This window comes from Centruroides sculpturatus, unplaced genomic scaffold, assembly GCF_000671375.1.
Source record: "Centruroides sculpturatus isolate CEXI.00-Female unplaced genomic scaffold, Cexi_2.0 scaffold798, whole genome shotgun sequence".
Taxonomy (NCBI): Eukaryota; Metazoa; Arthropoda; class Arachnida; order Scorpiones; family Buthidae; genus Centruroides; species Centruroides sculpturatus.
This window is the reverse complement of record NW_019384974.1, coordinates 65804-85641: the sequence shown is the minus strand read 5'-3', so window position 1 is coordinate 85641 and position 19838 is coordinate 65804. Positions and strand designations below refer to the sequence as shown.

General features: G+C 26.3%; 1 protein-coding gene across 1 annotated transcript in view; it reads left to right on the top strand.

Moving 5' to 3' along the window:
• The window catches only part of LOC111632652 (stomatin-2-like), a 52375-nt gene extending 43601 nt beyond the window's left edge, over positions 1 to 8774 (top strand). Inside the window, exons 2-7 of the mRNA XM_023377147.1 lie at positions 6564 to 6670; positions 6746 to 6901; positions 6982 to 7185; positions 7254 to 7309; positions 7383 to 7461; positions 7547 to 8774. Coding sequence (XP_023232915.1) covers positions 6564 to 6670; positions 6746 to 6901; positions 6982 to 7185; positions 7254 to 7309; positions 7383 to 7461; positions 7547 to 7735 — 791 coding nt within the window. The 3' untranslated portion in view covers positions 7736 to 8774. The remainder of the gene's footprint in view (positions 1 to 6563; positions 6671 to 6745; positions 6902 to 6981; positions 7186 to 7253; positions 7310 to 7382; positions 7462 to 7546) is intronic.
• Positions 8775 to 19838: the final 11064 nt, after the last annotated feature.

Here is a 19838-nt window from a genome sequence, read left to right as displayed (position 1 = left end):
GTTATGTTTACCAAAGAGCAACTTCTAAGAAAAACTTGACACAAAAAATTACAGTGTATAGTTCAATTGTTTACATCACAAAAAGTTTGTTTTTATCTTTTGTCAGCTTAGAAAAAAAAGGGAAAAAATCTCTTAAAAACTTTACAGGCAAGTTAGTTATTAACAAATTCTTTTAATGCTTTAGACCCTAAAATAGTTAAATTTAAATATATAGTCTATATATTTAAATGATAATAATTGTTAGAAATAAAACATTTTCTTACTCATGTCAATATAATATTTTTGTTAATATAAATATATGTTTACCACTTTAAAATGAAATAAATAAATAAATAAATAAAATATAAAAAGGAACTTTATTTTGCTAAAATGTTCTTTCTTTGACTATACAAATGCCTTGCTTAAAGTCTTGGCACTTAAAATTATAAAGAGAATGACGTCACCTTTACTTAAAAATGAAGATAATTTGAATATGAGGTCATGCGTGAACTCTGACATCAATTTTCACTAAAAGAAAATTATTCAGCTTGATTACCGTTAATTTTTTCTATATAAATATTAAATAATATTTAAAATGTTGATATTTATTACACAAGCTTTTAAATATTACACATAAACGGATAAATTTGTCGAGTGCATATATTCCTTTTTGTTTTTTTGCATTATTCATGCGCATTATACACCAAGATAAATTGTTATTCAGCATAAATAATTCGATAAAATATATTTTTATCTTTTAAGTTTGACACGCACGAATTATGTAAATAAAGTAATCGCAAAATAATAATCGAATTAAAATATTCACGGTATATTAATATACAATCTCAAGCCATATTTACATATTTTTACAAATTTTTAACAGCATGAATGGCATACTCTCCTCCATTCATGCGAGTTTTTGGATGACGTTCAGCTTCATTTATTATTTGAAGATGCATTTTATTCTTTAAAACATTTTCCACGGATTTCATTTTGATTTTATCCTCTCTGTATATAGATATTTGAACTTAATTTTAAATTTAAATCATTTTTTANTTGTGTTTATGGAATTACATAGAATTTTTTTATTACATATTTTTATGAATTTATTAAAATAATTCGTTAATTTTCGATTTTCGAAACCTAATAGAATCTGTTTCAGGAATATCTCCATCATTTCCTCGATGGATATTTGCATATAAATTGCATTCTCTTGAAATGCAGACCTATTGTTTTTAATTCCTGAAATGTCGAATATTTTACTTTCACCTGTTTTATTCATATTTTGATTCTAAACTTAATCTAGAATCATTATTGACAAAGATTAATTGAAAATTAATTCTGATAATGATGCTTTTATAAAGTTTAAAACTTTCCTAAAGTCCGTTATTATTAAGAATAACATTTACAAAGAATTATAATGAAGTTGAATAATTTATACTAGAACAAATGCATTTGACTACTATCAGAAAATTATTTGATTTTTATATTTAAGACTTATGCAAGTAAATGTTTTTAACTTTGTAAAATTACACTACAAAGGATATTTTGATACAAAGATAAGTAAGTGCTGAAATTATAAAAGTATATGGATTTAGTACAGGAAGGAAATAATGAATCTCTGTGTACCGACAAGTTTAATATAGTATTAAAATATGGAGGTAAATTGCTTGTTGAAAATGTTGGTTTAATTTGTAAAATTTTAAGTTTCTATCCTTAATTTAGGAACATTAGCATATACATCTAATATTTAATTTTAGATGTAACGATCGAATTTATACTTGTTAATGTATATGTAAGTCCCAAATATAGTGGTACAATTTTAAATGTTAATATCTTAAGATACAATAAGCATTATTTGAAAGTTAAAATAAGAATTTTTGTGTGTGTGAGTAAATTCCGTGAATTCTCAGAGATGAATTATTGTGACTAAATACGAGGTCCTCTTGTCTCCCGATCTAATGCCACTGGATTTTATTTTGTGAAATGCATAGAAAATTGTTTCGATACGTTTTGTTCACGTCAAAATAGTTGTCTGGGTATCAATCTCATAATTTTTTAATATTATACCTAGGGTTACAAATACAATCCAGTGAACAGCAGCTGATAAATGCATTCACAGGGTTTTTGAACAATATACTGTATGTAATTGTCATTATGTCGAAATTTCAGAATAATTGTACACTGCATAAACACCTCGTCATTGAAAAAGCTTTCTAATGATGCTTATTTTTGTAACATTTAGGCTATACATCTTAATTTATTAAAGTTTAAACGACTTTTGTACAATTTCGGATGGAATGTAAATACTGGTTACTTTGACATAAAAAATTTTGCGGAATTTTAATAATTTAAAAGTTTCGAAAAATGTTTATGGTAAACATTTTTATCTAGGCCACTCGTTATAAATTAAAACGATTTATTTATAAAATTAACGTTATAATGTAGTATTCGAATGCGTATTTGGAAGGTATTTTTGTGTCATACTATTCGTGTTTCGAAAACACGAAAGAATAATCTATAATATACGTTGAGTTTAGTTTAATATGCTAACAAGAACCTTGTTTATGTGTAAGCGTATATAATTTAGGAGAAAAATATAACGGATTATTAATTTAGACAAAATTTACATTTATATCTGTACGAATTGATTTTCTTAATTAATAGCTTTTTCGATAAACTTCAAATAAAGTCTATAATTTTTAAAAGAAATTTTAATATATATATTTTTTAATTACAGAAAGAATGTTTTAAACAGTGGGATTTTCTAATTTATGTATAATTTTAGGGTGTTAACTTAATAGATCAAGTAAAAATCGTTATTAAATTCAAATTTCTGTGTTTATTTATTATTAATATAATTGTAAAAATTTACTTATGTATAAATATATAATTTCTAATATTTTTAAACTGTAAGAAAACAAACAGAATTATAATCAAAATTAGGTTACATTTGAAAAACAAAGAATAATATAAATGTATACAAGTTAGAAAGAAATATATTTAAGAATATTCTAAATTTTATTTTTAATATAAATATTTTCTCGGGAAAAAAATCTGAATAAATTCTATTCTTATTCTTCTCCATTTAGTTGTTGAATAAATAAATTTGAAAAACAGAATGAAATTGTCGAAATCTAACAAAATGGAAATAGAGCTTTTCCGTTATCACAGGGTATTATCCAAAGAATTTTATCAAATTAGATTTTAAATTTCTCAGAAAATTGAGTTAAATAGAGATGAAATTTTTCTCGGTAAGATCGTTCTAAATGTAAAATACTGTGAATAAATTTAATAGAATATCGTAATTACGAAAATCCATTTTAAAGGATTAAAAAAAATTCTGTTTATTAATTTTTAAAAAAATTTAATTTAATATTTGTTTTATTAAATAAATTTTTATTAGTAATAACACTTATTTAAAAGTTAATTTTATTTTAAAATTAAAATAATATCACGAAAAAATTTAAAACTTTTTTTTTTTAATAATGTCGTTCAACTTTTTAGAATTAAAAAGAAAATTCAGAATAGCCTTAAGCAGTATAAAAGTTCTTTTTATAAAATAAATTTTAGATGCATTGACATTTTTAAAATTTCGAAAAGTTTGCAAAGAATTCGATTTCTTTTAGTAATGATATTTCTGGTTTTAATTCATATTTTTATTAATAAAATAATATAAGATTGCTTTTTTAAACAGAAACCGTATACTTTATATGAAAAATAAACAGTTATTCTGTATTTTAATAAAAATAAAGTAAGAACGAAGTAAATATCTAAAAAACAAAAAAGAATATTTAATATCTGTAAATGTGTTAGTTTTAATTGAATATATTCTAATTATCATACTTCTTTGCAATTCAGAATCCTAACTATTACATTAAAAAACTTGATAATTTATACATATAATTTATAAATAAACTAAACAAATTTGTACTATAAATATGAAGATTTTATATAAAACAAATCATAATTTATACATTTAATATTTGTTGTTTACCTACAGTTTAAAGAAAAAATTAAATATTTCTCTCTTATTATGAAAAATTCGTACAGTTTTAGAATGGTAAACTTTTCAATAAATGTTTCTAATTCTAAATTCTTAGAATTAATGTTAGAATTTTGCTTCTTAATTTTGTAAATTGATTTTAAATTTTCAAACTTAGTAAAAAAATAAAATGAAAGGTTTTTTGTTTTATTTTATCTTCGAAAATGGATAAAAAATTGTATGAATTTAAAAATTCGCATTTTTATTTTAACACAAATTTTAATATTTTATTCTACGATTGTCTTCTCGTTAAAAAAAAAAAAAAACTTTATCTTGTTTAAGCTACTGACTTTTAAAAGTTACAAATGTATTAAATTCTTCGCTTTTAGTAAAGGGCACAGAAATTATTTGTTAACTATGAAACGATGAATGATTTCTACGTACTATATGATATTAATATATGATATTTAATAATTTAAATTAAGTTTTTTGCTTATGTATAGCTAATTCTCTGTAATTTATGTATGTATTTCTCTGTGTACATTTATTTAATAAATATTGTCCTGAATATTGCTGTAAAAATATTAATGCTAATAAAATGAAATAAAAATTATGTTAAAATAAATTATTAGAGTAAATATTACGTTTCATACGTAACAATTTTTATCGTACTTTTATGTACTTTACTGTATAATAAATATCAATTGAATTCTCTTTTGAGAAAATATAAAATGAACTAGTTAAGCCATTACATGACTTCGTTCACAACATCTGAAGCCTTCTATTTAACTAGTTGATTTTTTAATCCAAAAGAATAAAAAAACTAATTTTAAAATTTCTGGATATTTAACAGAAATATTTTATTCATATTTTTCTCTATCGAACTTACAAATATAAAGTTCTTAAAACGAAAGAGAACATTTGTAAATTTTACAGATTCACTATAAAATAACAACTAATTCCATTTGGTTTTAGATTTTCCAGTTTTTTAACTAATATTAAAAATTTATAATACTTCATCTAACTTTGACATTAATTCCATGATTTAATATTAAGTTTTTTTAGTTTTACTTTTATGAAAAGAAAATTTTCATAAAAGTAAAATATTTCATTTTATTTGCAGAATAAGAAATATGTTATTATTATTATTATTTTTTTTTAATTTCTATAAACTTGTTGATTTGTCAATAATGAAACATTTGCTGTACAACTGGTTTATTTTATATTTAGTGTTATGGTTTATTATATTTAGAAAAACAGACCGAATAATGATTATAAAGAAGGTATTGTGAAGTATAACAATATGAATATACCAAAAATATTTTTCAATAATGTTTAAATTCATTTCTCGTAATACTCTTGTACAAAATTTATTGCGTGATCTGTTTATGTTTGTAACTAGGAAACGTTGAAAGAATTTTTTTTCTTTTTTTTTATGATATTGAGGCGGTGGTTCAGGCTCAAAGCTCTTTCGTCTTCTTTTCAGTGCACATCTTTAACATGTACGCTAACGGTAAGCTACAAATTCTTAACGAAATCACGTTTTTCTAATTGTCTGTATTATTTTAAATAATTAGAACACACTCAGATGCAGTTTTTTTCCCTTTGTTAATAATAATGTTCGCTCTATTTTTAGGCAGCAATGAAAGAGCTATAGTTTATCCTTATAATATAAATTTTTGCGAATAATTAGTTTCTTCATCGAAACAGATATTCTGAGAATTATTATTTTTTAATGTAAAAGGTTTCCGAATAATATTTTATATTTTTAAACCTCTTTAGTTTTCTTTAATAATGAAATAATCTCGATGGGTCAAATTAAGAAACATTGAAAACGTAATATTGGTTTTACTCGAATATAATTAAATTGTTAATGAATTTTATCAACATACATTATGCAAGCAACAATTTTTCATCAAAATATTTGTCATTTATGCTTCCTCGTTTTATATTTTTGCCTAGGTATAAGTATTATTTAGAAACTAAATAATAATGAATTTGTTTTAATCAAAACATTGCTCCATTATAGAGCTTAACATCAATTTTCTATGCAGAAATTGAGTAGTTTTAGAATAAATTGCAATTCTATACAAAGAACATCATTTAATCTGTAGAAAAACGTTTAAAAGTATATTGTTTCTATAGAAATTATAATGTCGTTGCTCTTGCGATAATTCTACTTAATCTGTATAACGTTTTTTCGCAGAATTCCTATCGTATTAATTTGACTTTTCATTAATATCGATTATAGTTTTTTTTCACTGTTATGAAATATTCATACTTTACAAATACTGAAAAGAAAACAGTTCGTAACGTTATATAATTAAGAATTGTTTCAATTGTAATATATATGTTATTGATTAGAATGAAACATTTAAGAATATTTTTAGAATGGATTTGCCCGAGAAAATCGAAGCTCACTGACGAACAAGGGTGGATATAATTTTAAGTTATATTTAGCACAATCTGTAGAGTTCATCGACCGAAAGAAATTTTTAACTTTTATCTCCAAGTTTTCAGCAGTTATATTATTTTAAAGCGATACTATTATTTTTACTTGGTTGAAGTCAGATTAATTATTTTTTTAATCCATTTTTAGCCGATAGTAAAGATAACGGTCTAGGATTCTGTGGATGGATTCTGACTGTTTTGTCCACTGCTATTGTTATCGTAACATTCCCATTTTCGCTTTTCTTCTGTATAAAAGTAAGCAAGCTTTAGGCAAATTCACTAAAATAAAACTAACATCTTAAACTAAGTCTTATAAATTCTTACTTTCAGGTTGTGCAAGAATACGAAAGAGCTGTTATCTTTCGACTGGGACGACTTCTACACGGAGGATCAAAAGGACCAGGCATATTTTTCATATTACCCTGTATAGAAAACTACACAAAGGTTGATCTGCGAACTTTAACCTTTGACGTGCCACCACAAGAGGTAAAGCCATATCGATTGGAACATACTCTGTTTCTATTTCTAAGCATATAAATAAGACTATCATTTCGATATTATTATAGGTTCTAACGAAAGATTCGGTGACAGTTTCTGTAGATGCAGTGGTTTACTATCATGTGCAAAATGCGGTCATATCTGTGGCTAATGTGGAAAATGCTCATCACAGCACTCGATTGCTAGCACAAACAACATTAAGAAATATGTTAGGCACGAAAAATCTGCATGAAATTCTTTCAGACAGAGAAACAATTGCAACTTCGATGCAGGTGAGGAATATGTTTACGTAACATATCGTTTATTTATTATGGCTACAATTATCGATTGTCATTTCCAGAGCGTATTAGACGAATGTACCGACGTTTGGGGAATAAAAGTCGAACGTGTAGAAATGTGAATATACAATTTTAGAATTTATTTCTAACTGTAATAAGTAGAACATTATACACCCTTTTTTTTCTTGTAGTAAGGATGTAAGATTGCCTGTCCAGCTGCAACGCGCAATGGCAGCCGAAGCAGAAGCTGCACGAGAAGCCAGAGCCAAGGTTGATTTTAATATAACGTTTAACACGCTATTTTTGTATGCAATTTTCCGTTTAACAGATATAATATCGATTTCTTTTTGTTCAGGTAATTGCTGCTGAAGGAGAACAAAAATCAGCCAGGGCTTTGAAAGAAGCGGCTGAAGTTATCACACAATCTCCTGCTGCCTTACAATTACGTTATTTGCAGACTCTAAATACAATATCAGCAGAGAAAAATTCGACAATTATATTCCCACTACCTATTGATTTCCTTAACCATTTTGTTAAAAATTAGACCACTTCAAATGGCATCGTCTTAATCCCCTGATTTTTTGTACAACAGAAATTATATATTAAAAAAAGATATATATATATAAAACCCAGCTTTTCTAAAAGTTTCTGTTAACATATCAGAAATTGGATAAGAAGATACAGAAGATCTAGAAATATTTTTAAATAATCGCTAATAATCCAATATATATATAAACTTGTATATTTGCCTTTTCTCTGAATCTGCAAAGAAAGTCTCTCAAATGCATTATCTATTTGAGAGGATTTCGGTTTTGTATTTATATAAATACTGCTGTTGGATTTCTTAAGAAATATTTATACATTTTATGAAAATGCCTTCTTTTGCATTTTAAAAATATTAGATTACACCTTATATGTATGGAACAGTACAATATTTATCGTTTGGCCATTTTTTTTAAACCAAACACATTCATAGGCATGTTTAAAGCCGTTAATTGCTCAATTTGTAATATTTATGCTATCGGTATTTATTCTATTTATATCTATTTTAAATGGAATATAGATATAAATAAAATATATAAATTTATTTTAAATTAAGAATTGGTTAAAAGTAAATTAAGCATAAGCATCGAAATTGTATTGATGTGAAATTAAAAATCAATAAAGAAAGGTATGTAAATTTTGATTTTACTTTCACTAATTGATGCTAATGCTTAGCATTTTATTCTTATTTATGAGAATATATACATTTATAATTAAAATTTTCAACTACATATATATCTAATACTAAATACACACATATATACAGTATATATGTGTATGTATGTAGGTGTTTAGCATTAGCATCAATTAGACCATAAAATTTCATTATGCAAAATTTATATCATTCATTATTGCTACTGTACAGAAAACATTCAAGATGATGCATTTTTTTTTTGTGTATCCAGTGTAACTCGTGTATCCTTATTCTTTGTGTATTTTATACAAATGTTTGTATTTATTTATGGTGTTTCACTGATAGATGTCGTGCTTCATGACGTACAATATATTCAGTATGATATATTTAATAAAATTATATTCACTCACAATTTTGATTTTAATTACTGATTATAAACTTAAAATATTTTTTAACAGAAATAATTTTACGAATATAGCGTAATTATCAGTCTTTGTCATTATTTAAAGCTATTTTTTAAAGATAATTTCGAAACCAGTTTTACAAATTCATATTAAAACGGGTAAAGCGAACTTATTGATTACTGTTTCAAAATCAGAAATTTATTTTAGTAATAATAATAAAATGCAAATTGTCCTCATTGTTTTTATACAAAAAAAGCTATTAGATTAAATTGAAAAATCTCGTGATGAGTTTTTTCTATTTTCGATAGGCCTATATATTGCAAATTGAAAGCTAACCAGAATTTTATTTTCAGCTATTTCAGAGTTTTATTATACTAATAACAAAAATGAAAACACTAATGTTTTTCTTGCAGTTATTTTTATTTTATTCATTAAACTTTGTTCTAATTAAAACATGCAGAAAACCCGAATATTTTGTTCATAATATCTAAAATTTTTGTGTGAAAAGATTAAATCTAAAATTTAAACCTAGCATAATATTTAAATACATCAATAGTAATACACTATATAAATATGTAATGTATTTATTGCATAAAATTCATTTGATTAATTTTTTAAAGCAGTTACAAACATTAATTTTAGTATGATCTTGTCGAAACTTTAAAATTCAGGACACATAAGAAAATACGTATTTTAAATGAAGAACATTAATGATTATAACATAAGTATATGCAATTTAAGAACATTTATTATATATTATAATTACTCTATATAATATTTAATCTTCTAAAAAAGTTTACTTTTGGCAGAAAATCTTTTTATATTATCTCCAAGTACTGTATATACTGTACTTTTATATTCATTGAGTTAGTTTTTGAAATATATCGCACATCTTTTTTTTGAAGGGCATTTCGTAAAGATATTCTACATCAGAGTACAATTCTTAAGCCATTGCCATTAATCATTAACATTACAATCATAATAACATTTGTTATCATTGTCTTTCGTGATGCTTCAGTTAAATTGTTGTATTCATATTTTAAGAATTTGAATAAAAATATCATGGGTTTCTCACATAAAAAATAGTTTTGTGAGAAACCCATGTTGTTGATCAACATTATCGAAACTTCTTAGCTTTATGAATGGAGTTCCGAGAGTAAATAATATGCAAAAGCTACCGAAAATAAGATTAATTATTGTTTCTTTAATAATATAATTGTATATAAAAAAGCAAAAGAGATTAATAAAAAAAATTGAGATATGGTTCGAGATGATGAATATCAGGCCTTAATTTTTAACGAAATAATAAGTTTGAAGTTTTGTAATGATATAAGTTTACTATTGCTTAAATTTGATTTACAAAATAAATCTAAAAGATAATTGTTATAATGTTTGCAAAAAAAGAATGATTAAAATTGGCGTCATAAAAAAACTTCTTATATTCGAGAAATTTAAATAAGTCAACAGTGATCAGAATTGTAATTTTTTAATGCTAATTTTCAAACTTTAATTTCGAAAACTCAAAGTTGAACTTAACCTGTAAATATAGCGAAATTTTTGGTGTAATCCGATTTAATTTATAAACTTCAAAGCTTTTTATTTAAAAATGGTACTGTACAAAATGTATAAATCTTAAATTTTACTTTTTTATAACAGTTCTAAAAATTTTATTTTCACTTAATTTAATGTTAAAGAAATGTTTCATGAATAATATTTTTCTCAGATCAGTTTAATTTTGGAATTTTGTTAACATTAGTGTAGTTTTTTTTTTGTTTTTGGTTTTTTCGAAGCTGAAAGTAAGACATTAAATAAATTATTAGTGTTTACTTGATTTTTAAAATCTTTATTATTATTAGATTTCTTGTAAGTGAAAGGAATATCTATCGAAGTTCTTATTTATTCACGTTTATAGAGCTGATGTCAATACATTATATTATTATTAACGCAACTTTTATATTAAATTGAGCAATTTTTCTTGTCTTTATATTCATTTTTGTTAAAAGCTAAGCATTAATTTCTTTTCATTTGACATGTATTTAAAAAAAAGCAAATTTTTATATTTGTAATATTGAATTTTCCATATGGCTAGCAGTTGAAGTGTCAGCTCATCGCTATGGAAGACACGGGAATGAATCCAGACTGGTCGAATGACCCCGAGAATTTTTCGAGGGTGGTCCATCCTGAATATATTCGGTTCCGTCCCTCGTCGGTCAGCCTTAGATAGATGTAAGACGAGACCAGATATGGAAACCTTAGGGGTAGGAGGCCCCGATTAAGTACATACGAACTTCCAATTTGCACCGGAAATCATGTTACTTCAATTCAAAAATTTCTCCTGAAAGGAGGTAGATAGATGACCGACACGACTCGATTGCTAAAGGAAAAGTATGATGTACAGGGGTAAGACACTACAGTACTAATTTGAGGTGGAGAGCATATATTTCAAATTAAATAAATTAAAAATATGATTAAAAATTGCTGTACAGCATTGTGACGATGCCACAATAAATAATTGCTTGTTGTAGTCTTTATTTAGTTCTTATTCATTGATATAACCTAGGCTATAGTTTTTACAATACATCGATTTCAGTTATGTAAAGATTATATTCAAACAATATTAAATTTATAACTTGTATTTACTGTAAATTAGCAATTATTTTAGAATTAAAACATTAATTTCGAATATACTCAAAATAAAATGAAATTCTTCGAACTTTTGTAAGTTATTTTACGTAAGAATTTATCATCACATTTTCGAAGTTCAAAAACAAAATTTTGTTAAGACAGAATGTAGTAGAAATCACATTAAACAGTTAAGGAATATAAATGTAATTTAATAGTTAAATGGTAAGGAAATATAAAATAAATTCTGTAAAGGATATAATCAATGATCATGAAAAATGAATATAAATTGGAGATATAAATGATCAAGTGATATTTAATTGCATCTGGATGATGTAGTTCCTCAATTTGAGTGTAAAATAATAAGTTTAAAATCGAAGAAACGTAGGCATTATAAAATTAGAATAAAGTAAATGATTGAATTTTAGAATAAAATTAAAATTTGGATTTTTACAACAAATCTGGTTTCTACCAGATTTTGTAAGACTACGAGAATTTAGACAAACTATTTTGGTTCTAGATTACACCAAAGTGGAAAATTTCAGTCAAATTAAAAATTATATAGATTTAATTAAAAACTTTGAGTAATAACGCTAATATTAAATGCCGCATACGTATCTNAAATACAGAAAAAATTTAAAAATTCATACACTAAAAGTTTATCTAATTATTTTATATTATTCTAAAGTAACTTTTATTCATTTAAACACAAAAGGGAATATTAATTAACAATAAGAAGCTTCTTTACAACAATATAAAAAAAATCTTTACATACGTAAGTACAAAGATCTGGATTGGTAATCACATAAATGTTACAAAAAGAATACATGAAAAACTACATTAAAAGAATTAAGTAGAGAGGTATACATGAAGATGTACAATCAATTAAGACTTGAAAGCCAAAACATGTAAACTATCCATAGAGTTCAAAACACTAAAATTAGTTTTTTGATTAAAATAATGAAAGTAACTATATACCTGATTTTACAATAAAAATTTTAGCTGTTTAAGAAATATGGCTCAATATTTAAATTAATGTTCAACATTAATATTTTGATTATTATTGATTATAGTAATCACTCTTACAGATTGTGAAAACTATTTGTTGAATCCTTTTGTGAAACGATTTATATTACATTTATTAAATCTGTCATTCTTCTTTCATTCATACAATTTATTTAAAAAGAATTGTCCTCATTGTTTTTATACAAAAAAAGCTATTAGATTAAATTGAAAAATCTCATGATGAGTTTTTTCTATTTTCGATAGGCCTATATATTGCAAATTGAAAGCTAACCAGAATTTTATTTTCAGCTATTTCAGAGTTTTATTATACTAATAACAAAAATGAAAACACTAATGTTTTTCTTGCAGTTATTTTTATTTTATTCATTAAACTTTGTTCTAATTAAAACATGCAGAAAACCCGAATATTTTGTTCATAATATCTAAAATTTTTGTGTGAAAAGATTAAATCTAAAATTTAAACCTAGCATAATATTTAAATACATCAATAGTAATACACTATATAAATATGTAATGTATTTATTGCATAAAATTCATTTGATTAATTTTTTAAAGCAGTTACAAACATTAATTTTAGTATGATCTTGTCGAAACTTTAAAATTCAGGACACATAAGAAAATACGTATTTTAAATGAAGAACATTAATGATTATAACATAAGTATATGCAATTTAAGAACATTTATTATATATTATAATTACTCTATATAATATTTAATCTTCTAAAAAAGTTTACTTTTGGCAGAAAATCTTTTTATATTATCTCCAAGTACTGTATATACTGTACTTTTATATTCATTGAGTTAGTTTTTGAAATATATCGCACATCTTTTTTTCTGAAGGGCATTTCGTAAACATATTCTACATCAGAGTACAATTCTTAAGCCATTGCCATTAATCATTAACATTACAATCATAATAACATTTGTTATCATTGTCTTTCGTGATGCTTCAGTTAAATTGTTGTATTCATATTTTAAGAATTTGAATAAAAATATCATGGGTTTCTCACATAAAAAATAGTTTTGTGAGAAACCCATGTTGTTGATCAACATTATCGAAACTTCTTAGCTTTATCAATGGAGTTCCGAGAGTAAATAATATGCAAAAGCTACCGAAAATAAGATTAATTATTGTTTCTTTAATAATATAATTGTATATAAAAAAGCAAAAGAGATTAATAAAAAAAATTGAGATATGGTTCGAGATGATGAATATCAGGCCTTAATTTTTAACGAAATAATAAGTTTGAAGTTTTGTAATGATATAAGTTTACTATTGCTTAAATTTGATTTACAAAATAAATCTAAAAGATAATTGTTATAATGTTTGCAAAAAAAGAATGATTAAAATTGGCGTCATAAAAAAACTTCTTATATTCGAGAAATTTAAATAAGTCAACAGTGATCAGAATTGTAATTTTTTAATGCTAATTTTCAAACTTTAATTTCGAAAACTCAAAGTTGAACTTAACCTGTAAATATAGCGAAATTTTTGGTGTAATCCGATTTAATTTATAAACTTCAAAGCTTTTTATTTAAAAATGGTACTGTACAAAATGTATAAATCTTAAATTTTACTTTTTTATAACAGTTCTAAAAATTTTATTTTCACTTAATTTAATGTTAAAGAAATGTTTCATGAATAATATTTTTCTCAGATCAGTTTAATTTTGGAATTTTGTTAACATTAGTGTAGTTTTTTTTTTGTTTTTGGTTTTTTCGAAGCTGAAAGTAAGACATTAAATAAATTATTAGTGTTTACTTGATTTTTAAAATCTTTATTATTATTAGATTTCTTGTAAGTGAAAGGAATATCTATCGAAGTTCTTATTTATTCACGTTTATAGAGCTGATGTCAATACATTATATTATTATTAACGCAACTTTTATATTAAATTGAGCAATTTTTCTTGTCTTTATATTCATTTTTGTTAAAAGCTAAGCATTAATTTCTTTTCATTTGACATGTATTTAAAAAAAAGCAAATTTTTATATTTGTAATATTGAATTTTCCATATGGCTAGCAGTTGAAGTGTCAGCCCATCGCTATGGAAGACACGGGAATGAATCCAGACTGGTCGATTGACCCCGAGAATTTTTCGGGGGTGGTCCATCCTGAATATATTCGGTTCCGTCCCTCTTCGGTCAGCCTTAGATAGATGTAAGACGAGACCAGATATGGAAACCTTAGGGGTAGGAGGCCCCGATTAAGTACATACGAACTTCCAATTTGCACCGGAAATCATGTTACTTCAATTCAAAAATTTCTCCTGAAAGGAGGTAGATAGATGACCGACACGACTCGATTGCTAAAGGAAAAGTATGATGTACAGGGGTAAGACACTACAGTACTAATTTGAGGTGGAGAGCATATATTTCAAATTAAATAAATTAAAAATATGATTAAAAATTGCTGTACAGCATTGTGACGATGCCACAATAAATAATTGCTTGTTGTAGTCTTTATTTAGTTCTTATTCATTGATATAACCTAGGCTATAGTTTTTACAATACATCGATTTCAGTTATGTAAAGATTATATTCAAACAATATTAAATTTATAACTTGTATTTACTGTAAATTAGCAATTATTTTAGAATTAAAACATTAATTTCGAATATACTCAAAATAAAATGAAATTCTTCGAACTTTTGTAAGTTATTTTACGTAAGAATTTATCATCACATTTTCGAAGTTCAAAAACAAAATTTTGTTAAGACAGAATGTAGTAGAAATCACATTAAACAGTTAAGGAATATAAATGTAATTTAATAGTTAAATGGTAAGGAAATATAAAATAAATTCTGTAAAGGATATAATCAATGATCATGAAAAATGAATATAAATTGGAGATATAAATGATCAAGTGATATTTAATTGCATCTGGATGATGTAGTTCCTCAATTTGAGTGTAAAATAATAAGTTTAATATCGAAGAAACGTAGGCATTATAAAATTAGAATAAAGTAAATGATTGAATTTTAGAATAAAATTAAAATTTGGATTTTTACAACAAATCTGGTTTCTACCAGATTTTGTAAGACTACGAGAATTTAGACAAACTATTTTGGTTCTAGATTACACCAAAGTGGAAAATTTCAGTCAAATTAAAAATTATATAGATTTAATTAAAAACTTTGAGTAAATTTATACCAAGATTAAATCAGTAATTCCTAAAATTTTATATTTGTTTCGTTCCTTCTATAATTCATTTTTTATTTTATTTTTCAGACGTCCATATATCAATTTATAGTACAGTAAGACCCCGCTTAACGCTGATTCAATATAACGCGGTCTGCTCGAAGCCTTAAAAAAAGCTCAAAATTTACGCCGATTTAAATTATCGCGGCATTTTATTGATTCGTACATAATACATTCGTACATTATTTACGAACACGAACCAATCAGAAAAAGGTGGCAAAAAGGTGTACTTTCCTTAAATATATGTTTGTTTGGTGCAATTTTGGAAAAAACATAACATCACGGATGCCATAGGCAATATCGGCTTCGCTTGGCAAGAATTAACTGATAAATACACGAACGAAGTGTGGAAGAATTTATGGCTGAAGGTATCCAAGAATTCTCAACGAGAAGAGCATATCGCTGTATCGTTACGTTAATCAAACTCAACCTAACCGATACAGCAGGACTAGATGTAGACGAGCATGATATTGAGGAATTACCGCAGGTTTCTGGCGAGAGTCTTATCAACGACGACCTTCGAGAACTGGCAGAACAAGGAATCTATGTAGGAATTGGAAAATAGTGATTCTGAAAACGAAGAACCCAAAAAATTTCTCTACAGGTTTCCTTAGTAAAAAGTTTGGTAACGATAACCGAAAACGTTGATCAAACTGTAGCGAACGATCCAGATTTTGAAAGGAGTGCAAAAGCAAAATGAGGCTTTTTGGATGCGATCTCTTGCTACAGATATTTGCTTAAGGAAAGAAAAAAGCTACAAATGAAACTTCACGACTTTATTGCAAAAAACAAGAATTTCAGAAGAGCCAGGACCCTCGTTACAAAAAATGAACTTTACATTTGTGTGTGCATACGTTTATGTGTTATTTAACATATATAATTTTACAAATTAATATAAAAATAACTTAAAATTAAGGTAAAATTTGTTTATTTTTGGAGTTTATCCCTATTTACTCTGTGTTAAAATGACCTCGTTTAACGCTGTTTCGTTTAGCGCTTTGTCGTCTAGGAACGCATCCCCCGTGTTAAGCGGAGTATTACCGTACTTATTTAACTATTTTATAATCAAGAGTCGTAAACTATTTAGATATTCTTATTTATTGCATTTATATTTATATTTTTGTAGTTTTGAAACTATTGAAATACTTTTATTTACAGTTAAATCTTAAAAACATTAAAGAAACAAATCCATAATTATTCTGTCAAAATATTAAATAATTATAAACTCCAGATTCATTTTTAACGTTTTTCTGAACTTTCAAATTGCCGAGAAAAATTTAGAATCTGTAAGAATAAAAAATAACAATGAAACACAGGCGAGATACTTTTTAGTTGTCATTGCGTTTATGTAATTGTGGTATATTTCTTAATACTTAGTTTATAATTTTATGTTTAACAAAAATTCGCATCTCAACAGTGGTTATTTATCAATCGAAATATCTTACATTAAGATTCATTCATAAACCAAGCATCTTATTTTAGTTAAAAGTTTAAGTTTCTCCTCATCTTCCTGATTAAATGTGGCCCGATCCCCCAAAACACGTGTAAAATTCAAGATCCTCATTGGAAAAGTTACGTTGTGCTATCGAAACGAAAATACAGAGGGGGAAATAAAATTTAGCAATACAATCTACACTTAAAATATATTATTAATGCCGATGAGTTAAACTTTACTCCAATGTGTCTTCGATTCGAACTACAGCTATTTAGTGTTTACTAGACCAGCGATGGCAAACCTTTTTCTAAAGATAAGTCAGAATTGAATTCGAAATTATGGGTCATATATTTAATTTCATTAATTAAAAAAAGTGAAGTAAAACTCAAGCATTTATTGCTATTTAACTTTATAACATAGCCTATATTAGAAAAATAGAATTTATGTAAGTGAAAAGGAAATTATATAACAAACAAATAGTTTGTTTAATAGGAAATCTGCTGTTTACTTATTAATTTTTGTATCTGAGGTTCGTAATTAGAGGCTTTTAGGTATGTCTCACCAAACACTGGCGGTTTGGTGAGGCGTGAACCAGCGACAACGAGCTAGCTACGTAGGCATCATAAACTAGCTGTGAGATTTTCCGGTTTTCTTTACATTTATAATACTTAAATAGGGCCAGTTTCCCATAGAAAGTCTTCTCGGGGCACCCCTTGCATATTGCTCAAGTATTACGTTACGATATTCCATTAAACCAAACCAGTTTTTATTAATTTTCTCAATCTTCTGGAGGATCTAATCCTTCTCCTCCTCCTACTGTCCACCAGTGGCTGAAAGATAAAACCAATAAACACAACAGTCGCAGGTTCGAGCCTGGCCAACGGGCTGGTCACTTGGAGTTTTCCGTATTTGCTTCATATCAGTAACACATACAAGTACATAGGGGCCAGTTTCCTTAAAAGACATTCTCCCTCGGCAGATCACCCATACGACGAGATCACCATGTCTCTTTGCCGTATACGATGACAACGGAACATGTGGATGATCCTTCTCCTACTGCCAATTAATAAATATTTTTTTGACTTGTATGTTAAAATGAACTTATATTAAAAATTATATTATTATTCTCAAGAATCAGATGTCTTTAACGTAGTTTTTCAATTTTTCAAATAAAAAAGGAATTTTATTTTTAAAACACCAATGTCAGCATTCATATTTCATTGATAGTTTTATTTCTTAAAACGCTGTGTGTTATCCAGCACGTGGGCTGTAACACGTGCTAGATAATAAGTATCGCAAGTAGCGCTTTCACATAACACAGATCCAGGAATCGCCCTGGAAAATTTAAAAATATCGCCACCATTTTGCCAGTTTAAATATTTTTCGTTATTTCAAATTATTTATCGCCATCAGTTTTACTGACTAATTAATGCAAGTGCCGGTAGCCTTATCAGTTTGGCGCTGGAAAGCAAAAGTAACACGTTAAACTGTTACTTACAAGGAAAGGACCAGACGTTCGGGTCTCCTATTCGAACGAAACTTGGTTAGCCGTAGCCTTAAACACAAACAGCTTGTTATCCAAATAATAGGACTCCCTTTTCAAGCGTTTTCAAAAAATGAGCCTCAGAAAATTTGGTGATAGTCGAGTGAATAAGACACTAAGCACTAGAGTTAGCTGATGTAGATTCGATCCGTCGAAATTTTAGTTTAGTTTTTTTATGTGTAACATTATTATTTTATTATTATACCGCGTTATTATTCCCTATTAGCGTTATTATTATTCCTCACGTTTAAGGCTTATAAAACGAGATTAAAAATTGTGAACGTCATTTCCTGTTACGGAAAACGAGCCTCTGTAGATTTAACTCTTACATTATTAAATAAAAGTTTCTTCATATTTATTTTAAAATTTGATGGAATTGTGACATTCGAAGTGTAACAAACATGAGCGCACGAGGAAATTGTCCATAATATTAACAATTAAAAAAATAAAACGCTGCGACGTGCTACCCTATTTTCGTATTACTTGTCTTTTTCGTCCATGTGCAGTAACGTCTGAAGCTTATTCTCTAGTGAGGATATAGTACGTAAAATATGTGAAAATAAATATGAAGAAATAAAAGTTTTATTTAACGACATAAAAGAGTTAAATCTACAGAGGCTTATTTTTGCTAGACAAGAAATGACATCACAATTTTTAATCTCTTGTTTTATAAGGTTTAATTGTGAGGAATAATAATATTAATAATAATGCGATAAAATAATAAAATTAACTAAACTAAAACTCCGAAACTACATCATCTAACCCCCAGTACCTAGCGTCTTATTCACTCGGCTATCACCATTATGAGAATTAAAACTTCCAAAGACTTATATGCTAAACACTAAATTTTTAGATGTCCAGTTTTTGGAAACGCTTGAGAAGTGGGTCCTATTATTTGGACTACGAGCTGTTTGTGTTTAGGGCTACGTTCTCACCAAGTTTCCTTCGAATCGAAGACCCGAACGTCTGACCATCGCCTTGTTAGCAATAGGAATCATTTTTTTGAATAACTTTTTAATGAATAATTCTGAATAACACATTTGATCACAATCTTTAAACGTTATTTCACAGGTTCTGTCATTCAAAATTTTTGTTTTAGTTTACTGAAAAAAGATCAAAGTGAAAAAAGTCATCCTAAAAAAATTCTCCAAAATTTCTGTCAGTCGATTAAAAATCCCAACCTGCAAACGCTGGGCAACATTGCACAAAATTGCCTTCGATTCTCGACGTCACTTCTT